General features: G+C 42.6%; 2 protein-coding genes and 1 pseudogene across 4 annotated transcripts; 2 read left to right on the top strand and 1 right to left on the bottom strand.

Annotated features, from left to right (window-relative positions):
• Window positions 1-182: 182 nt before the first annotated feature.
• Window positions 183-18,113, bottom strand: CENPO (centromere protein O). Of its 3 annotated transcripts, none has more exons than XM_003935256.4 (7): window positions 18,005-18,113; window positions 17,539-17,651; window positions 12,420-12,589; window positions 3,715-3,832; window positions 2,426-2,685; window positions 1,391-1,562; window positions 183-354 (listed from the first exon to the last, which is right to left on the bottom strand). In XM_003935256.4, exons 2-7 carry the CDS (start codon window positions 17,582-17,584, stop codon window positions 218-220), a joined length of 903 nt encoding a protein of 300 aa, XP_003935305.1. In that variant the 5' UTR covers window positions 17,585-17,651; window positions 18,005-18,113; the 3' UTR covers window positions 183-217. The 3 variants fall into 3 exon arrangements, with proteins under 3 accessions (XP_003935305.1, XP_010344086.1, XP_074250945.1); XM_010345784.3 differs by having other exon boundaries at window positions 17,982-18,110; XM_074394844.1 differs by lacking the exon at window positions 12,420-12,589 and having other exon boundaries at window positions 18,005-18,094.
• On the top strand, window positions 7,074-8,081 carry LOC101040277 (zinc finger CCHC domain-containing protein 9 pseudogene; annotated as a pseudogene).
• PTRHD1 (peptidyl-tRNA hydrolase domain containing 1) lies at window positions 18,094-20,894 on the top strand. Its single transcript, XM_010345781.3, has 2 exons — window positions 18,094-18,380; window positions 20,558-20,894. Exons 1-2 carry the CDS (start codon window positions 18,129-18,131, stop codon window positions 20,726-20,728), a joined length of 423 nt encoding a protein of 140 aa, XP_010344083.1. The 5' UTR covers window positions 18,094-18,128; the 3' UTR covers window positions 20,729-20,894.
• The last annotated feature ends 878 nt before the right edge of the window (window positions 20,895-21,772 follow it).

The raw sequence follows: 21,772 nt of genomic DNA, 5'->3' as shown, positions 1-21,772 counted from the left end.
AGGTTTCTGATTTTCAGCTAAAATGTATAATACCTTGAAAACACATGATCTTGAAATTGTTCCAAAACGCCAGTGTCTATAGTCAAACCTGCTCTTCCATCCTGATGAAAAGGTAGGCATCTGTTTTCATCAGGAGGGTGGGCCCCACCTGCCTGGTTCTGTCTTCAGTTCTGGTTACTTACTTCTGATGTGTTCCCAGTGCCGTGAAAACAATCTATTAGGAGACCAGACTCATATCCAACTTTTCGCCTTTTCTTACAAATGAAGCAAACACTTGATGCAGGGACTTCATACAGAACAGAGTTTCATGGGATGCTCGCTGCTTCTCCCATGAAGTGGATAATGCTTCCATTCCTAAAAAGAAAGATTCCATCAATCTCATCCAGTGCAACTGGGGGAATCAGAGCTTGGATCGCTGATATTCTAGACCCATACAGCTTTTTTTTTTTTTTTTTTTTTTTTTTGGTCTGGACTAAGGCTGCCCCTCATTGGACAATCTTGGGACTAGAGACTTCAATCAGACTGCCAAGAGAAGTCAAAGACTGATAGCGTGAAATCTGGGGCAGCTTCAAAATTTCTGCCCCCTAAAAACATTTCACCCAGCCAGGCGCGGTGGCTCATGCCTGTTATCCTAGCACTTTGGGAGGCTGAGGCGGGCGGAGTGCTTGAGCTCAGGAGTTTGAGACCAGCCTGGGCAGCACGGTGAAACCCCGTCTCCAATAAAAAATACAAAAAATTACTTGGGCGTGGCAGCATGTGCCTGTAGTCCCAGCTACAAGGCTGAGGCAGGAGAATCACTTGAACCCAGGAGGTGGAGATTCCAGTGAGCCGAGATCGGGCCACTGCACTCCAGCCTGGGTGACAGAGCAAGACACCTTCTCAAAACATTTTACCAGTTTTTCGTTATTGCCCATGTCATTAAACTGAAACAGGTTCACCAAAAAGTGTCTCTCTCAGCCAGTCTGGAAGAATTTCCATTTAGACACTGCTCCATAGGGAGGAGTGTGTGTGCTGATGCATCATGTCCATTTGACTTCATAGTGAAATGAGTCTTTGGCTCCATTCACCATAACTGACCCATGACTCAGCCTTAACGTTAGCTATCTTTCCTGAAGCAGAGCCCCCAGTGAAAACAAATCATAAGCTGCAAGAACACTGGCAGTATTGGGTGGGCAGAGGAGGAGGGAAAATGGGGATGATCATGTTTACCATTTACAAAGAGGAAGGAAAAGACTGGTAGAAACAAAGAATGTTCTATCTTTCCAGTCTGAGTAAATTTACAGTATATAAACAGAAGAAAGTGTCTCAAGAGGTCTACTTCATGGATTCTACCTGTTTCACTTGAATAAACTGGGATATGAGAATTTGTGCACTGAGGCAGCCTTCTTACCTTGATATGTCACAGTGACGTCGGTGGGAAGAGTTGCTGTGAGGTCCTTATACAGCAATCTAGCACAGAACGGGAAGGACTGACCGCTTGCATCCAGTTTGTAAGTAAATGACAGCAAGTTACACAGTGGGTTTCTCTGCAAGGGCCCAGTCAGGAGGGCTGCAAAGTCACTCTAGGGGTGAGGAACAAATGAAGTAGAGGATGACTGCAGTTCCAAAGGTGGTGCTTAGTGACACATGAATTATGTCAACCAAAAAGAGGGGTCATCAATTAACATTTTAGAGAAATAAATGAAGCACAGAAAAGGGTCTGAAAAAGGGCTAATGAAAAAGATGTGTAAGATAACTAAGAGTCAGTGGCAGCCTGGAAAGGCCTATGGGGTACAGCTCCGCAAGAGACTGTTTCTGCAAAAATTTCACTGGCTGAGGTGCTTCATGACTGCATCCACATTTCCGTTTCAATGAAACCTACAACTGAGAGCTTCACAGTTATTCCAAATACATAGAGGGGGAAACACTAAGCTTGTAGGAGTCACTCAGAACCTATTAGCATTCACTTTCTATCTACTTTTTTCACCCAACCTTACCTCAACTGCAACCCAAAAGGGTAGGCTAGAGTTGAGGGAAGAGGGACAGCATTCTTCCACGGCACTGCAGAAACCCTTGTCCTCTTTCTACTAAGATCCATACCCAAGGTTCAGCAAGGCACTCGGCGAGGTACATAGTAGGCACCCCATAAATCCTTGTTGGATCAAAAGTATAACAACTGGACTCTACAATCTTATGAAAAAAGCTTGAAGACCACCATTCCGAGGCACATAACCCTTTAACCAGTACCCAAGCTCAACATCATCCAGAGATTGAAAAGAAAAGAGGGTGGAATAGTGCTTCTATATAAGTAAGAAACATCAGACAGGTAATGGTCAAACTTCTCACTCAGTTACAAAACACTGACAATACAGAAAACATCCCTCCTTTCCCCTTGTACATTTATCTTGGGCCCACAAATGAGGCATATAACATCCCAAAGAGATACCTGAAGCCGGTCTGCCTGGTACTTCCTCCCAGAGTAAGCATTCAGGTACTCGCAGAGACTGAACAGGAAGTGCTGGATGTTGGTCTGTAAGTATTTTGCAGCTATCTCTTCTAGAGGAATGAAGACTGGGACTGAATGGTGATGTATCCGGAGTGGTTTCTGTATGACAAGGTCCACAAAATAGGAATCCAACAGGTTCCCCTCAAAAGCAGTATTGATGCAGACACAGACTCCTCGGCTGGTCAGTTTACCACTGAGGCCTGAGGCAGAGAAGAAGACACCTCAGCAGATGGCAGGCCACGGTGGCGTCTCCCTCATCTGTGCCTCCAGTAGCTTCCACAGTGCCTAGAAGATGTAAACTTTGTGCACAAATGTTTGTTGAATAAGTATCACTGGCTCATTCTTCCCGTTGACTCTGGCTCACTTTGAGACTGAGTTGTTTAAAACCACAGAAGAATGGTAAAAATGAAAAAACATCCTAAATGTCAAATTACTAAGAAATTTTTCTTTTCTTTTCTTTTTTGAGAGAGGATCTCACTCTGTCACCCAGGCTGTGGTGCAGTGGCACGATCTCCGATCTCAGCTCACTACAACCTCAACCTCCTGGGCTTAAGCGATCCTCCCATCTCAGCCTTTCAAATAGGTGGGACCACAAGCACATACCACATCACCTGGCTCATTTTTAAATTTTTAGTAGAGATGAGGTCTTACTACGTTGCCCAGGTGGGTCTCAAACTCCTAGACTCAAGCAATCCTCCTGCCTCAGCCTCCCAAAGTGATGGTATTACAGGCGTGAGTCACTGTGCCAGGCCAAAAATTTAAATTATAGCTATTCTTTTTTTCTGAGTGTGAAATAATTTGTCATAGTCCCCAGTTCTTTCCACAACTACCCTGTGGCATAGATGGGATGGGAGAATAAATCCCTATTTATGGAACAGACTTGGAAAGTTCAAACTATTTAACTAGTAGCATAAAACAAGCCAGTGGTAAAGGGAGTTCTAGTACAGGGTCTGGCACATGATAAACTGATAAAATGAATGGAATAAACCAGCCACCAGCTAAGCTGCGGTACAAAGGGGCCAGCCAATCTTGTAGGTGAAGATAGGCCTACAAATATCATGTCAGCTCTGTGTGTGTGTGTGTGTGTGTGAGTGACGAGGGCAGGAAGTATAAAATACCATAAATTATCATGAAATACGGCCAGGACTGATAACATATCTAGCAAACTAACTCACTACAGACAGACCCAGACGAAATTAGGTTAAAAAAAAACCAACAACAAATTAAACCTGTAAAACGATACGCCTGCAGAACAGCTTTCACGTTTTCCAGTTTCTCTTCCAACACTTCTTGCTCACTCATCTCCACTGCCAGGTTGGGTTCTACATTGGCAATAGATGCTTTCACCTGCAAGATAAGAAGCAAATCAATCTAGGTACAAAGGGGTACACCACAATGTCTCCGCCCTCACCGCACTGGGTAAAAGCTCGATGCAGGGCATATGATGTAATACATCAAGAAATGCTACCGTGGCCGGTCAGTTATTGCTATGAATTCACAGCAAAGGAAGAATCTCATGGGTCACAATGCCAGGAATCGGAAGCAGAGATTGTGCTGGTCTGAAGAACAATTCAAATTTTGGTGAGAATGGAGAGGACTGAGAGAGTAGCAGGAAAAGACTGTGCGGAAAGTCTAGGCTAAGCATAGGGTGGACAAAACAGGTGGCTGTGAAGAGGCAAGGCTGAGAAAGCTGGGCTTGTCAGACTGCGGGGTTTTAAGTGCCAGGGCTCCAAGATGGATGCTGCTAGCCATGACCCAGCAAAGGGTACCAGGCTGACCCACCCTGAGAACAACTACGCAAGCTGGATAAAATACCAAAAAGAAATAAGCAAAGAGAGCATTCCAGAAGGATCCAAAGAAGGACTGAAGGGTTGAAGGCATTCCAGAAGGATCCAAATAGCCAAGACTGGAGAGTACTGACAAATGCTCTGAAGTCAGCTGGTATCCCAGCAGCCTCTGTGCTCAGAGCATTTCCTTATTCATATGCAAGGCACACTGGGCCACAGAGAAAGGCATAAACTAGACTCTGCAGCCATTTCATTCAGAACAAACACTGGACATTAATGGCATCAAAGCAGAATTTAAAGGGAACTCAACGTTCTGCTTGCAACCTGCCCACCACCCCCTACCCCCTGCCCCGGCATTTGCTAATTCCTAAACTGCACAGGTGTGACTGGGGATCAAGAAACCAAACAGAAAGAAGCTGCTAAAGGGGAAAAAGCCAAGCAGAGATTTTGCAAGAGCAAAATGTGGATTTCAGGGCCTGCCAGGAAAGAGGAGCCTTAATAGACCCATCCCCAATACACTCCCAAACTTTCAATTGAGGGCCCTAAAAAAGCTACACCCTAGGAGTAAGGGCAAACTGGAAACAGACCACCACAACTGAATGAAAGTGATACGCCCATATACTACCTGCCAAAAAAAGACTATTTCCTCTGGAGGAAGAGAAAATACTCAAAACCCATATATTTTTCTTTTCTTTTTTGGGGAGACGGAGTTTTGCTGGTCATTCAGGCTAGAGTGCAATGGTGTGATGTTGGCTCACTGCAACCTCCGCCTCCCAGGTTCAAGCAATCCTCCTACCTCAGCCTCCCAAGTAGCTAGAATTAAAGGTGTGCACCACCACGCCTGGCTAATTTTTGTATTTTTAGTAGAGACAGGGGTTTCACCATGTTGGCTAAGCTGGTCTCGAACTCCTGACCTTGGAGTGATCTACCCACCTTAGCCTCCCAAAGTGCTGGGATTCAGGCGTGAGCCACTGCGCCCGGGCTCTGTAAATTTTTTCATACACAATACTCATAAAAAATATATATTGGCATACCAGAAAAGAGAAACAGATGACTGAAAACTGAGAGGAAAAAGAAGACAACAGAGGCCGGGGCATTCAGCTATTCAAATGATGGCACAGTCATTAAAACAGGCTAAAAGATGGAAACTCAGACCAAAGAGCTGGAATCTATAAAAAAAGAACCAGATGGAAATCTTAGAACCAAAAAAAATACAGTAACTCAAATTAGAATTTTAATGGATTTAAAAGCCAACTAGCCAAATAAGAAAAGAGCTTACATGGAATGGAAAACAGGCATATTGGCATATTTGCATATCTAGATTAAAGTACAGAGAAAAAAATAAGATTAGAAAATTAGTGAAACATAGGTCACAAACATACAAAAAAGAAAACACCATACATGGGAGCCCCAGAAACCCTGTCTCTACTAAAAATACAAAATTAGCTGGGCGTGGTGGCAAATGCCTGTAATCCCAGCAACCTGGGAGGCTGATGAGGCAGGAGAATCACTTAAACCCAGGAGGCGGAGGTTGCAGTGAGCCGAGACTGGGCGACAAGAGCAAAAACTCCAACTCAAAAAGAAAAAAAACTTACCCTGTAAACGTTAACCTAAAAAAGTTACTGTTGTATCAACATTCATCAAAGTAGATTTTTTTTAACATTTTAATTTTTGTTTAAAGATTGGGGGGCTCTCACTCTGTTGCCCAGGCTGATCTCAAATTCCTAGGCTCAAGTGATCCTCCCACCCGTCTCACAAAGTGCTGGGATTATAGGTGTGAGCCATCACACCCGGCCAATGTCAAAATAGATTTTAAGGCAAGAAGTTTAATTAAAAGTTAAAAGGAATATTTTATAATAATAAAAAGCTAATTAAATCAGGAAGCTACAGTACTCCTAAATTCGTTTGCACCCAATATATACAGAAACATAGAATAAGAGGGGAAAAATTCATCTACAATCACAGTGGGAGATTTTAACACATCTATTTCAGTAACTAATAAAACAAGTAGACCAGTAAATCAGTAAGGATGTAAGTTTTGTTTTTTTTTTTAAGCCTGTTGCCCAGGCTGGAGTGGAGTGGTTCAATTTTGGCTCACTGCAACCTCTGACTCCCAGGTTCAAGTGATTCTCTTGCCTCAGCCTCCCAAGTAGCTGGGATTACAGGAATGTGCCACCATACCTAGCTAAGGATATAAGATGTTTAAACAACATGATGAACACCCTAGGTCTATTTGATATATATACAATACAAGAGCCAACAAATGCAAAATCCACATTTAATGCACATGAAACATTTACAAAAACTGACCACAAGCTGATTCATATTCTCTGACCATATGGAATTAAGCTATAAATTAGTAACTTTAAAAAAAATCAAATATCCGAATTTTTGGAAATTAAGCAGTACACTTATAAAACCAACCCATGGGCTAAAGAAGATAACACAATGAAAATTAACACTATTTGAATTGAAATAATAATGAAAATATATCACAACTTGTGGGGTATAAAATAAAAAAAAAAAAACTGAAAAACAAAACCAGAAAAAAACACAAACAAACAAAAAGAAAAAGAAAACTTGTGGGAAACATTTAAACCCATGCTTAAAGGGAAAATGTTTAACCTTTTGTATATTTAAGAGAAAAGAAGACTAAAAGATATCAATAGGTATTCATCTCAAGAAGCTAAAACAACAACTGAAATTCAGAGAGTAAAAGGCAGGAAATAATAATGAACAGAAATCAATGAAAATATAAAACAAATGAACAAGACACAAAATCAACAAAGCCAAAAGTTGGTTCTTTGAAGAAAAAGAGAAAAATGATAAAACATATCTAGACTGATAGCGGTGACAGACATAGAGTGAAAGCAAGCACAAATGACCAATATCAGAATAAAAAATGAGACATCAGGGCTGGCTTCTCTGGCTTGCTAACTCAGCTGCTCTGGGGAATTCGTGCGCAGTAGCGCAGTGAGGTACCTCTGATGAAATTATGACCAGGTGGGCACGAGTTAGTACTACATATAACAAAAGACCCTTGTCTGCAACATCGGAGGACACAAAGAAGGGACCCTTTGAGGGAACAAGCCAAAACCTACCAAAGTGTAACCAACTTGAAGCCAATAGGCTATCCCTTAAAAATGATGCACCACAAGCAAAACATAAAAAGAACAAAAAGAAAAAAAGAGTACTTAAATGAAGATGTGAATGGATTCACGGAATACCTAAGACAGAACTCACAGATGGTTCACAATGGGCAAATTATAGCAACAGACAGTAAGGAAATAAGGGAAGAAACTGCAGTTGCTTTAAAGAAAGACAGTCGATGGCAAGGAAGAAGATTAAAAAGACAAGCAGCAAAGGAAAATGCAATGGTATGTTTCCATTGCAGAAACCCTGGTCATGGAATTACATATTGCCCTGCCGCCCTTGAAAATCAAGATATGGGCAATGGAATACATTACAGGTGTCGGTCCACAGAGCACGAAATAACCAAGTGTAAGGCTAAAGTAGACCCGGCTCTTGGTGAATTTCCTTTCACAAAATGTTATGTTTGTGGAGAAATGGTGCACCTATCTAGAGTTTGTCCTGATAATCCCAAAGGACTCTATGCTGATGGTGGTGGTTGCAAACTTTGTGGCTCTGTGGAACATTTAAAGAAAGATTGCCTGGAAAGTCAGAATTCAGATCGAATGGTCACAGTTGGTCACTGGGCAAAGGGAATGAGTGCAGATTATGAAGAAATTTTGGATGCACCTAAACCACAAAAACCCAAAACAAAAATACCTAAAGTTGTTAGTTTTTGATAATAACTAGCACTGTCATTAGTTACCACCTCATTTTTACTTTCTAAACAAGCCCACTTCACAAGTTAGAGTTGGGCTCCCTTGTAGCCAGGACTATACTGTAGATATCAAGTATCATCTGAGTGTGGTCAAAAACAATTTTCTTTATTCTGTTCATCAAATAGTACTTCTACCACTGTTTGGAGAAAACTGAAGAAAAGAATAAGATCGTTAAATGGATTCTCTAAAGAACATATTTTAAGAGACAGAACTTAGGCATAACTAAGTGGATGTATACCTAATTGTTAAGAGTCATCTCTTATAAAAGCAAAATTGTGCATAAATGTGAAACACCCCTAAACAAAGGGTACAAATCAACGTTCGGTGATACTGTTTTCTTGGCTCAGCGTATCAATTTATTATTATAATAAAAATGCACAAGTTGCTAGAAAGTCTGTATTTTTAAAATATGGAATAAAAATGCATTTTCTATTGCTTGTTAAAAAAAAAAAGAGACATCACTGATCCATCCTAATCACAAGACAGTAGGTTATTTTTTTTTAATTTCAAACTTTAAATGTGAGAGTTTACATAAAATGGACAAACTGCAAAATGCAACATATCAAAAGTGACCCAAGAAGAAAAAGGAAATCTGAACAGCTTATGTTGATCAAAGAAATTGGATCAGAAATTAAAAACCCTTTCCAGAGATGGTCCAAAGGGCTTCACCAGGGAACTCCTTATCAAAATGTAAGGAAAAATAACACCAATTTTATATAAACTCTTTTAAAGAACAGGGAAAAAAAAAAGGAAAATGTGTCAAACTGCTTTCTGAGACCAACATAAAACTTGATGCCAAAGCCTGACAAAGTCATTACAAAAAAAATCATAGGGCAATCTCTCTTATGAATTTAGATGCAAAAGTTCTAATAACTAACATCAGCAAGTCAGATGTTGCATTATATTAAACAGATAATACATCAAACCAAATTAGGTTTACTTTGAGAATGTGAGGGTAATTTATCATTTAAACAGCAATCAATATATATCACAAATTAATAAAAGAAGGGAGAAAACATATGATCCCCTTAATGCAGTAAAAATATTTGATGAAATTTAATATCATGATTAAAACTTTTTAGCAAACTAGAAATAAAAGAGCATTTCCTGGCCAGGCAAGGTGGCTCACACCTGTAATCCCAGCACTTTCAGAGGCTGAGACAAGTGTATCACCTGAGGTCAGGAGTTCAAGACCAGCCTGGCCAACATGGTGAAATCCCGCCTCGACTAAAAATACTAAAATTAGCCAGGTGTGGCGACGCATGCCTGCAATCCCAGCTACTTGGGAGACTGAGTCAGAAGAATCGCTTGAACCCAGAAGGTGGGTTCAAGCTTCCTGGAGTGCCACTGCACTCCAGCCTGGGTAACAGAGTGAGACTCCGTCTCAGAAAAAAGAAAATACCAGGAAAAGATCAGCATAATCTTAAGTGTCTTAGACAAAAGATTTATTAAACAAGAAACAAGGGCACTAAGAATAAAATTTAATTCCTAAATCAAACTTCATTAAAATAAAGATTTTCTTTTCACCACAAGATACCATTAGAGGTGAAAAGACAAGCCACAGTCTAAGGAAGACCCTAACACAGATACCCAACAAATAACTCATTCAAAGTATGTAAAGATTTCTACAGTTTAATAGCTGGACAATCTAATAAAAATTTCACAAGAGACTTGAAAAAAGCACACTTCACAACAGAATATTTTCAAATGTCCACTACAGGGATTCACCATCAGCAGTTATGAAGCAAATGCAAATTCAATCCAAAATGAGATATTATTATACTCCCACCAGAATGACAAAATTTAAAAACTGACAATAGCAAGTATTGGTATGGGAATGTTAAACTGGTATAATCACTTTCAAACACTGGCAGAATTTAGTAAATCTAATATGCATATCCTATGACCCAGCAATTTGACTAGGCACATACCCAATATATATGCGTATAATTTTATACCAAAGGACAGGAAAACACAAACGTTAATAGCGGCAACATTCATAATTGTCCCAAAGTGAAGTAACACAAATGACATCAGAGTAGAACGGGTAAAAAAACTGTAGTATACTCATAAAATAGAATTGCTGCATAGCGATAAAAAAAAAAAAAAAAAAAAATGACTGCAGTCCAGGGGCGGTGGCTCACGTGTGTAATCCCAGCACTTTGGAAGGCTGAAGCAGGCAGACCACGAGATCAGGAGTTCGAGACCAGCCTGGCCAACACAGTGAAACCTCTCTAAATATACAAAATTAGTGAAATATATGAATTTAGTGAAACCTCTAAAAATACGAAAATTAGCTGGGCATAGTGGTGCATGCCTGTAGTCCCAGCTACTCGGGAGCCTAAGGCAGGAAAATCGCTTGAATGTGGGAGGCAGAGGTTGCCCTGAGCCAAGATCATGCCACTCACTGGACTCCAGCCTGGTGACAAAGGGAGACTCCGTCTCAAGAAAAAACAAAAAATGACCACTATAAGCAAAGTGTGGGTGAATCTCACAGTCCTAAGATTCAACAAAAGAAGTCAGACATAAGAGTCTGTACTTCTGGGCCGGGCGCGGTGGCTCAAGCCTATAATCCCAGCACTTTGGGAGGCCGAGGCGGGTGGATCACAAGGTCAAGAGATCGAGACCATCCTGGTCAACATGGTGAAACCCCGTCTCTACTAAAAATACAAAAAAATTAGCTGGGCATGGTGATGCATGCCTGCAATCCCAGCTACTCAGGAGGCTGAGGCAGGAGAATTGCCTGAACCCGGGAGGCGGAGGTTGCGGTGAGCCGAGATCGCGCCATTGCACTCCAGCCTGGGTAACAAGAGCAAAACTCCGTCTCAAAAAAAAAAAAGAGTCTGTACTTCTAACATTTATATAAAGTTCAAAATCAGTTAAAAACAATCTATGGCGACAGAAATCAGAATAGTGGTCACCTTAAGAGAAGTGACTAGGAAGAGGCAAACTGGAGACTTCTGGGGTATTGGTAACGTTCTATACTTGAATCTCTGTCGCAGTCACCTGGCTGTACTAACTTTGTAACAAAGTCCATCAGATTTGTGCACTTCATATATATAACACTTAAAAAAAAACGAAGGGAAGAAGGAGGAAGGAAGAGAGGTATAGATGGAAAAGGAAGAGAAGGAGGAAGGCTGACCTTATCCCAGAGACAATGAATGGTTGTTGACGGTTTTAGAGCAGAGAAATGGTGTGATGTTTCATGAAGCGTTTTCTTGGCTGTGCAGGATTTATTGAAAAAGCAGAAATACTAGGAGATGCACCAACTAGCAGATTACTGTCATAATCCTGGCATCCAAATCACCTGACATTTATTCCACATATGGCTAATATTTGAGCGGTGGCAATGGAGGAAGGACAGAGACAACATAAAAGAAAAATCTGATGGGTCTTGCTGACTGACCCTAAGCTAGAGAGAAAACTGAAAAAAGGGAAGGGTCAAGTTCCCTGTGAGGTTCTGAATGTGGGTGACAAATGTCACTAATAACAAAAGTATCAACAACTCAGGTCAGGTCACTGTAAGTATTGGTAAAAACGCAAAACAATGGAAATCTTATACAATCTTGCTGGGAATGTCAAACGGGTACAATTATTTTCAAAAACTGGCAGTATTTACTAAACCTGATATACCTATCCTATGAGCCAGCAATTCCACTAGGTATATACCCAATATGTGTATGACTGAGGTAACAAACGTAGCTGTTTATTAGGGCAGATTAAGAATCTGTCTGGAAGAACTTGCCTGGCTTACCAGCAGTGCCTGACAAATGTTAGTGTTAGTGACAAATGTTACTGACAAATCAGTGAACAATGATATTCACCGCAACTCTACAGGATTTTTTTTTTTTTTTTTTTTTTGAGACAGAGACTTGCTCTGTTGCTCAGGTTGTAGTGCAGTGGCTCGATTTAGGCTCACTGCAACCTCCACCTCCCAGGTTCAAGCGACTCTCACGGCTCAGCCTCCCAAGTAGCTGGGATTACAGGCACGCACCACCACGCCCAGCTAATTTTTGTATTTTTAGTAGAGACAGGGTTTCGCTATGTTGGCCAGGCTGGTCTCGAATACCTGACCACAAGTGATAGGCTGACTTCAGCCTTTCAAAGTGCTAGGATTACAGGCATGAGCCACTGCGCCCGGCCAACTCTACAGGTTTGATCATTTGAGGGATCAAGGACTGCAATCAATCCAGTAAGATCACAAGTAAAACACATTATAAAAATTTGCCAATTCACCAACTCCCAAATCAGGTTTGTTCATGACACTAAAGGAACGGCCGATGCTACCCTTCTACTCACGCTGGCTTGCCGGTGCCACACCGCTGCCCGCAGCTCATCTCGCAGATGCCTCAGTTTATGAATCTTGGTTTCAAGAGCACCTTCCTGGCCCTGCACACTCTGCGGCTCTTCAGACTGTTTACGGGATTTGCTCGTTTGGGTCTCTAGCCTTTCCAAGTGAGCTAAAACACCTAAGGAGAGTAAAAGGAGAATTTCACAAGAAGCCAAGGATTTCTCACTGTGGCCACAAGACTCCTCTCAGGGAAGAACAGGTGACTCTTTTTTACCAGAACTTTGTGGCTAGCTGAATTGTTAGGTACCTGTCAATTTATAAAACCAGGGAAGCTAACAATTGAAATCAAAGATCATCAACCTTGTAGGTTGAAGAGGGATGTAAAACAGGATCGTTTTCAAAGACAGCCTGAGAGAGGACATGAACTATCACATGCTGATTAGGCAGCAGTGTCTTACCTAGGTCTGCAGTTTATCATCAATCCACATCTCTAGCGTGTAAAGGATGATTCCCTAGCTTTACTATGGGCTGGAGAGAAGCCCCCTCAAGGCTGGGTGCGGTGGCTCATGCCTGTAATCTCAGCACTTTGGGAGGCCAAGATGGGTGGATCACCAGAGGTCAGGTGTTCCGAGACCAGCCTAAACAACATGACGAAACCCCATCTCTACTAAAAATACAAAAAATTAGCCAGGCATGGTGGCATGGGCCTGTAATTCCAGCTACTCAGGAGCCTGAGGCAGGAGAATTACTTGAATCAGGGAGATAGAGGTTGCAATGAGCCAAGACTGCACCATTGCACTCCAGCCTGGGTGACAGAGCAAGACTCTGTCTTGCTCTTCTTTTTGTTTAAAAAAGAAGTCCCAGACTTTATTTAATCGAGCTCCTTAAGTACACCTGGCATCTATTTTGTAGGATTCATACAGATAAACGTATGAAAATCTTAATCTTCTTTCCTTGCCTTGGGACAGAATCCAAAAACTTATTCACCCATCTAATTAAGACTAGAAACCTCTTACGGTTTTTACGGCTAATAAAACCATTTAAAAAAGTTGTGTGAGATCAAATAGAAACAGATACACAGTATATGCAGAATTATCCTATTTTACTCATTGAAGCCTCTCCCCTCTTGCTTTCTCAGAAAACCTCAATGATCAGTTACCCATTTTCTCAGCTGTGTTCATTTCCCTTCCACATACGCTCCAGTCTCAAATGTCTTCAAACACTACACACACTCATTCACACACACACACACAGTCATTCGCTCACAGGCCTATTCTTGCCCACAAATCCCCTTCAGCTACCATTGCCCTTTTCTCTCCTTTTCTTTCCAGGAAAACTGCTTAAAAGAGTTGTCCATGCAAGCTGAGTATCCCTTATCTGAAAGTCTTGGGTCTAGAAGTGTTTCTGATTTCAGAATTGGGAATATTTGCATTATACTTACTGGCTGAACATCCCGTATCTGAAAATCCAAAATCAGAAATAAGCATTTCCTTTGGGCATCATGTCAATGCTCAAAAAGCTTCCAATTTTGGAGTATTTCACATTTTGGATTTTCAGTGCTCAACCTGTACTCACTTTCTCCATTTCCTTGTCTGTGATTCATACCTCAACCCACTTGAAACTCACTTCTGTTCCCATTATTTTACAAAACGACTCTAAGATCAACAGTGATGTCCATGCTGCTGAACCCAAAGAACATTTTTCAAGCGCCCTTATCTCACCTCCCAGTGCTAAATGCTTCTACTGATCACCACCTTCACGAAACCCTCTTTTCCCTTGAGTCTTAGCATACCAGCCTCTTGGTTTGCCTTGTTGAACAGATGTTTATTAAGCATCGATTTTGTGCCAAGCACTATTTTTGGCACTAGGAACACAGTGATGAACTAGAGACGAATGCCTTGGTTTTGTGAAGCTCACATTTTACCGCTCTGAGCCCTCTTTCTGCTTTGCAGGCTGCTATTCTCCTCCTTGACCATTAAATGCTGAAATACTCCAGAGCTCAGTCGTTAAGACCTCTTTTCTCCAGAAGAAATCTCAACAGTACCCACAGACTTAATGGCCATATATGTCAATGCCTCACAAATATGTATCTCCAGCTTATACCTCTCTCCTGCTCCTGAGAAAGCAGAATATCTACCTGCCTTCTCAGTGTATCTACTTGGAAGACTTACAAAAACCTGAGAATCAACATGTCCAAGACTGAATTCATCATCTTCCCCTTCTAAACCCCTCCATGACTGGAACCATCATCCATCTAGCTGTGTAAGCCAGGTACTTTCTTCCTTACACCTTCTCCTGCCCCAGTTCCAATCCGTTACCAAATCCTACTGAATATACACTCCTAGTATCTCTGAAATATTTCCATTTTCCCCATCTGCACTGCCACCATTGTAGTTCAAGCTACCACCATTTCTGACTGATTACAAGTTTCCTAGGTGGCCCATACAATGAAGGCGTATTTCAAAACCTAAACTGCATCACACCATCCAGCTGGCTAAAGCTGCACACGGCCTACGAAGCCTACTGGCCTCTGTGTCTCTCCTGCCCTCGTCAGTATCATGCTGCTCCTTCTCAATGCTTTTCCACACAGCCCTCCTCTCAGCCTCTCAAACCTGCCCAGCTTCTTTACCAACCTGATTCCCCCTACACCAGATGCTCTTCCACAGCCTCTTATCCACCTTCACCTGCAGTTACTCTAGCTCGTTAGCACTCAACGCAAGCAGCAGTTCCTCAGGGAAACCTTTGTAGCACCTGCAGAATGACATCAGGTGCCAGCACATAAGATCTCAAAGAGCCTGAGACAATATTATAGTTTTTTTGTTTGTTTTGTTTTGTTTTGTTTTAAAAGGTGCAGATCTATGTTTACTAGGCTGGTCTCAAACTCCTGAGCTCAAGCAATCCTCCCACCCCGGCCTCTCAAAGTGCTATAATTACAGGCAGGAGCCACCGCACCCAGCCACTATAGTTTTCATTGTATATTCTTTAGTGTGATTATTTGATTGCTTATCTCTCTCACTGAACCTTAAAGTTCCTAAATCAGGGACCATGTGCATTTCTGTTCACCCATGTATCCCTTATACCTGGCACAATGCCTGCCACATGGTAAACACTCTGGACATATTTACCAAAACATGGACAACCAGGCATGCTGCTGTTGGAGATTAGTTTACTTGGCATGTGTCCACAGGAAGATCCACATTACTGCAATAATATTCGTGAAATACCAAGATTTTAAATAAATTAGTCCTAATAATTAGCACATGATTCATCGCTTTATTAACAAATCTCTCCGTCCAACAACTATGTATCAAGAATCTACTATAGACCAAGGACCATGCTGGAAACTATTCATACTGTGATGGCAAAATGAAGTTCCTGTCCTCTTAGAGCTTACAAAAATTATTTAATGTCCAACCAGGAGGTGCTCCGAAAAGCACATACACATGGTTTAATTTAGGGTGGTACAGGTGATGCCTGACCAAATTCTATTTTATGGAAATTCTACATTACTAAAAGAGGAGCTATCATTGTTCCCGAAGTTTCTGAGATAAGCAGGTGTTCAAAACTATGTTAGCTTGTTGTTTAGCGTTGCTACTATAGAAAAGAGAGTCTATCTGCTGAGCCTGCTGTACCTTGGAAGTTATAATTCATCTCATGCTCGCCAGTCAGCTTTGTCAGAAAAAAAGGTTACAAAAAAGGTCAAAATCCCTGCCTGTTTGAATAAATCATCTGACTGCAACTAAAATTCCATGTCCTTCCTTCTCAAATGAGTGGGGAGATTTCAAATCAGAAGCAAAAAGCTGCAACGACAGAAGCAGAGGGATAAAACGAGTATGGGTAACAGCTAAATGTTTAAATATTGTTTGGGGTACAGAATAAGGGGACTGGTTTAAGTCTCTAGATAATCCAAAACTTCCACCTCATCGCTTATTTTAACAGAAACAAAATTAGGCCTGGACTAGAGAATAGGTTACTCCTGAATATGTAGCATGTTTCTACTACATAAAGTCACCAAACTTAATTTTAGTCTTAAAGTAATAAATCTTACCCCATACACTTTTATTATCTAAAGTCTCAGCTTAAGTCATCTTAAGCTGAATATACCTACATCTTAGTTATCAACGATAACGATGACCCAGAGAAAAGAAGGGTCGCCAAATTCACTGAGACACTCGGAAATTCTTTTTAAAACTGTAGAGTAATTTTTTACGTTGGGTTTTATGGCAAGCTTTCCCAAAGTACTAGTGCAGAACCCTCTGGACTTAGGCATCAGGCTTGATTAAGTATTTCAAAGTTCTAAAAGTGTAAGTAGCACAGGACATAAAGTCATACAAAACCAAACTGTCCACAAATATTACTAGGCACTAAAGAGGAAAGCAACTTTACTTCTGGACAGAAATTCAGACATAAATATCAGTTTCCAAAGGACTGACTAAAGGCTAAGTAAAAGCAATAGCTCATAATTCTAAGCAACTAACAATAAAGCATTCTTTAAACACTTTCTACATCTTAAGATACAGAGTATGTAAAGAATTAAGCCTTTTATTGAATACTTCCTATATATTAGACACGTGCTAAATGCTTTACTTGAAAAGTTTGAATTAAATACCTTTCCACCACAAAAGAAACGCTTTTTCCACAACCACCACAACAGTACTATTTTCACTTCCATTTTCCAGGTGAAGAAACTGAGGCAGAGAATAAACTGACCTGCCTGAGATCACAATATTTAAAATGGCAGAGCCAAGACCCAAACCCAGTTCTAACCAACACCAAAGTCACGGTCCTGCACTGGCCCTCCCTCCGGAATAATGCATAAATGGCTCAAAAAATCCAGGGAGAGGAAAGAGACCCCTGTCTAGAACCGTAGTTCAGAATATAAACACTGAGCATATGATGGATGCAACTTATCGGTTTCAAAAGGGGTGGGAGCCTAGAAACGAAGCCATTTTTCCTCCTCCAATGGTCTTGGCTGCCTGTCCCTTTGTCTTCAGTGTTAATTCCTTTCACCATTCTGCTCCCAAACGGGCCAGGTCTCACGTCAGTTCCAGGAGGAAAGGGCTCTCTCAGCCTGCGGGTCATCTTTGGGCAGCAGCAGGAAGGGGAAGGCGGCGACCCTCTGAATACCTCCTTTGGACTCGCCATCTGGACGTGAAGGGTTCTCCTGCTCCATTTCAGATTCCCAAGGGCCTTCTCAAGAAGTTGTCCAGCAAGCGGTGACAGGGACCTCAATGTCCTTGCTGGTTTAAAAAAAAAAAAAAAAAAGCAACAGATTCATATCATATCTATTCCCATTCAAAATCAGACGGCAGGGCACACATCACTCAGGCATAACCCCTGGGCCGCGGATGACACAAATGTCACCGCTAGGACCCCCTGCCTTGAGCCGCCCGACCGCTCCCAGCGTAGGAGCCAACGGAGTCCACGCCCACCCCCGCGCCCCCTATGCGCTCCCGAAGGCTTGGCTCCTCTCGTCCAGCGGGCTTCCCAGCCAGGAAAGAAATTTTAAGAAGGCTGTTCAGCCCGCCACCCAGGCCACTGTCCGGTCCAACACTGCATCTTTCCCCTACCTTTTTTTTTCCTTCTGGCTTACCCAGGCCAGGGGCGAGAATTCCCGCCATCCACGTCTTCAAAACCAACTCAACCGGTCCCAGAGTGCTTTGCGATTCCACCGTACAAAAACATGGCGGCGCCCAAGGACCCGCCCTGATCCCAGCATGCTCCGGGGAGTAGGTCCGGTCTTTCGGGTGGTCAGGAAGATGGCGGCCTCAGGGGCGGAGCCGCAGGTCCTGGTACAATACTTGGTGTTACGAAAGGATCTATCACAAGCTCCGTTCTCCTGGCCGGCGGGCGCATTGGTAGCGCAGGCTTGTCACGCGGCCACCGCGGCCTTGCACACTCACCGCGACCACCCGCACACAGCCGCTTACCTCCAAGACCTGGGGCGCATGCGCAAAGTGGTCCTTGAGGTGAGGCACACGGGCGGAGGGGGAGGTACTGAGACGTCGAGGGCTCTCGCTGTGGGGGTCAGTGCAAAGTGAAGTCAAACTGAGTATTTACGTGGGTAGGACGCCAAATTATTTGAAAATAAATATTAAAAACCTTAGTATAAATTGAACCTAGCTTCAGATAGACCAGGCACCAGGGATGTAAATCGGTACCCCTTTTAAAATAGCAGTTAGGTTCTTTTTGCAGATGACCAAGCAAATCTCACCCTTATCCTTTGACTCTGTCTCTCCTGCTGCTTCGAGATATAGCCTAAGAAAATAATCAGGTGCACCCAGAGAGCTTTGCACAAGGATAATCATGGGAGCCCTTAACGGTTTTGAAGCATATTTAGTGGCCTGGAAGAGTGCTCGTGATGCGAAGCTAACTGAACTATATACAGAATGATCCAGGCTTCGAAAGGAAAAACTAAGGAAATATATCTAAATATTAACTAGTACATGGTGAGATTTTGGTTATTTCCTAATGCTGCTCTATATTTTTAAAATTTTCTACCTTAAGCATATATTTTATAATAAGGAAAAATGGCTCTAATTAAGCCAGAACTCAGGTGGAGAGGTAGAGTAATCCCTTCATGGGTAACTGGCAAAGACAGATTATTTTTCAAGAAAATTGCTGCTGGGTAGTGAAATATCAAGCCGTATCCTGTAGGGAAATGTGTTGAGTATCTGAGTAGGCAGAACAGAAGCCACTGGCTTTTCACTTAGATTTTCTTCCTAGGAAGAGGCCTCAGGAAATTAGGTTCAGACTCCTCTTGTCGCAGATGATATGAAGCCCACAGAGATTAAGTGACTCTCCGGAGTTTAAAAGACGTCTGCTGATTCTTAGTTGTTAGTCATGACTCAAGAAAGGGACTTAGGAGTTTCTACTGGTTAAATTGAGGTGCTGTTGTAGTCAAAAAGGCCAACAAAATATAAGACGATACCAGGGTTAACGACATTTATTGGGTGCTTAGTATGTGCCAGGTACAGGTCGGAGCCTAATTTCATTAATCCTCCTATTTTATAAAGGGACGGAGAGAGGCTGGGCGAAGTGGCTCATGCCCGTAATCCCAGCACTTTGGGAGGCTGAGCCGGGTGGATCACCTGAGGTCAGTTCAAGACCAGCCTTACCAACATGGTGAAACCACATCTCTACTACAAATACGAAAATTAGCCAGGCGTGGTGGTGGGTGCCTATAATCCCATCTACTCAGGAGGCTGAAGCAGGAGAATCGCTGGAACCCTGGAGGCAGAAGTTGCAGTGAGCCGAGATGGCACCACTATAGTCTAGCCCAGGTGACAGAGCAAGACTCGGTCCCCAAAAAATAAATAAATAAAACAAAATAATTAGCCGGGTGTGGTGGCAGGCACCTGTAATCCCAGCTACTTGGGAGACTGCGGCAGGAGAATCACTTGAACCCAGGAGGGAGAAGCTGCAGTGAGCCGAGATCGCACGCCTGCACTCCAGCCTGGGTGACGGTGCAAGACTCCATCTCAAAAAAAAGAAATCCTTCCACTAGGCAGCTATTAAAGTCAGAGGCACTTAAAATTACGGGCATAGCCATAGGAGAGCTAGAAAACGTGTAGAGCAGAATTACACATTACACGTGTATGTTGGGCATGCAGCATCTCACGAGGGAATATACAAATCTCCATTTTCTTTTTTTTTTTTTTTTTTTGAGACAGAGTTTCACTCTTGTTACCCAGGCTGGAGTGCAATGGCGCGATCTCAGCTCACCGCAACCTCTGCCTCCCGGGTTCAGGCAATTCTCCTGCCTCAGCCTCCTGAGTAGCTGGGACTACAGGCACGCACCACCATGCCCAGCTAATTTTTTGTATTTTTAGTAGAGACGGGGTTTCACCATGTTGACCAGATGGTCTCGATCTCTCGACCTCGTGATCCACCCGCCTCGGCCTCCCAAAGTGCTGGGATTACAGGCTTGAGCCACCGCGCCCGGCCCAAATCTCCATTTTCTAAACAGGAATATGAAGCTTCTCTCCCCTCTCCAGTGCAGCAAGGAATGACATTGTTGCTCTGCAGCTCCTACTTTGGTAAAGCTGTTATTCCACTTTCAGTTAAGAGGACTCCTGAAACCTTTTTTGGCCTTCCGATACTTCCTAAATGGGCTATTCAGTTTGTGTTCTGTGTTCTCCTTTAGGCCCCAGATGAGACCACCCTAAAGGAGCTGGCTGAGACCCTGCAACAGAAGAACATTGACCACATGCTATGGCTCGAGCAACCAGAGAATATTGCCACGTGCATCGCTCTCCGGCCTTACCCCAAGGAAGAAGTGGGCCAGTATTTGAAGAAGTTCCGACTGTTCAAATGACTGCTGCTTTGATATGCTTGAATATCGGCTGGATCCAGAAACAGCAGGCCACCCATTCCTAAGCATCGTGTGCTCCCTGCAGTGTCAGCTTGCTCCCCTCTTTCAGTTGTGACAATTTCTTGAGGGTTAAGCACATGTTCATATTAAAGTTGTCACTAATAACTACTTCCTCTTGTTATTATTAGTAAGTTCAAGTAGGGAAGGTGGGTAAGCAGTATTGTCTGGGGATCATTACTCAAATAGAAGATTTGGTTATACTTCCCTATGGGGATCAAGGAAACTCCCTTCTAATCATCCAGGTTTGACTGGGCACAGTGGCTCACGCCTGTAATCCCAGCACTTTGGGTGGCCAAGGCGGGCAGATCACCTGAGGTCAGGAGTTTGAGGCCAGCCTGACCAACATGGAGAAACACTGTCTCTACTAAAGATACAAATATTAGCTGGGCGTGGTGGCACATGTCTGTAATCCCAGCTGCTCGGGAGGCTGAGGCAGGAGAATGGCTTGGACCAGGAAGCAGTTGCGGTGAGCCCAGATCACACCACTGCACTTGAGCCTGGGCAACAAGAGCAAAACTCCATCTCAAAAAAACAAAGCAAAACAAAAATCACCCAGGTTTGAAACTTTGCTTTTGAATTCCTTATTTCTTACTCATAGCCAGGTATCATATTTCATTGACTCTAAGACAACATGAACTTTATGATGCAGTAATTTTTTATGTATTGTTAAAAACAATCCTGGCAATTAAAACATGCAATTGATTGTATTTCATTAACAAAGATGTTAAAATTTGTCTATACATATGTATGTAGATACAGACTTATTTGATTCAATGAAATCTGCCAAGTATTACAGCTGTTTTCTTGTCATTTCAGTGCCACTGCCCTGTGTCAGCCTCTCATTTTGCTCACTGGAGTGCCCCACGGTCTGTTCACCTCCAGTGTGGCGGTCCAATCCAGCAGCCACTCTGCCACCAGATAGGATGGCTGAGCACCTGTGTAGTCTAGGCTCCTCCCTGCCTACAGAGTAATCCCAGCACTCCTTAG

The sequence above is a fragment of the Saimiri boliviensis genome, chromosome 1 (assembly GCF_048565385.1).
Source record: "Saimiri boliviensis isolate mSaiBol1 chromosome 1, mSaiBol1.pri, whole genome shotgun sequence".
Classification (NCBI taxonomy): Eukaryota; Metazoa; Chordata; class Mammalia; order Primates; family Cebidae; genus Saimiri; species Saimiri boliviensis.
The sequence above is the reverse complement of the archived record's forward strand: the minus strand, read 5'-3'. Positions and strand labels throughout refer to the sequence as shown.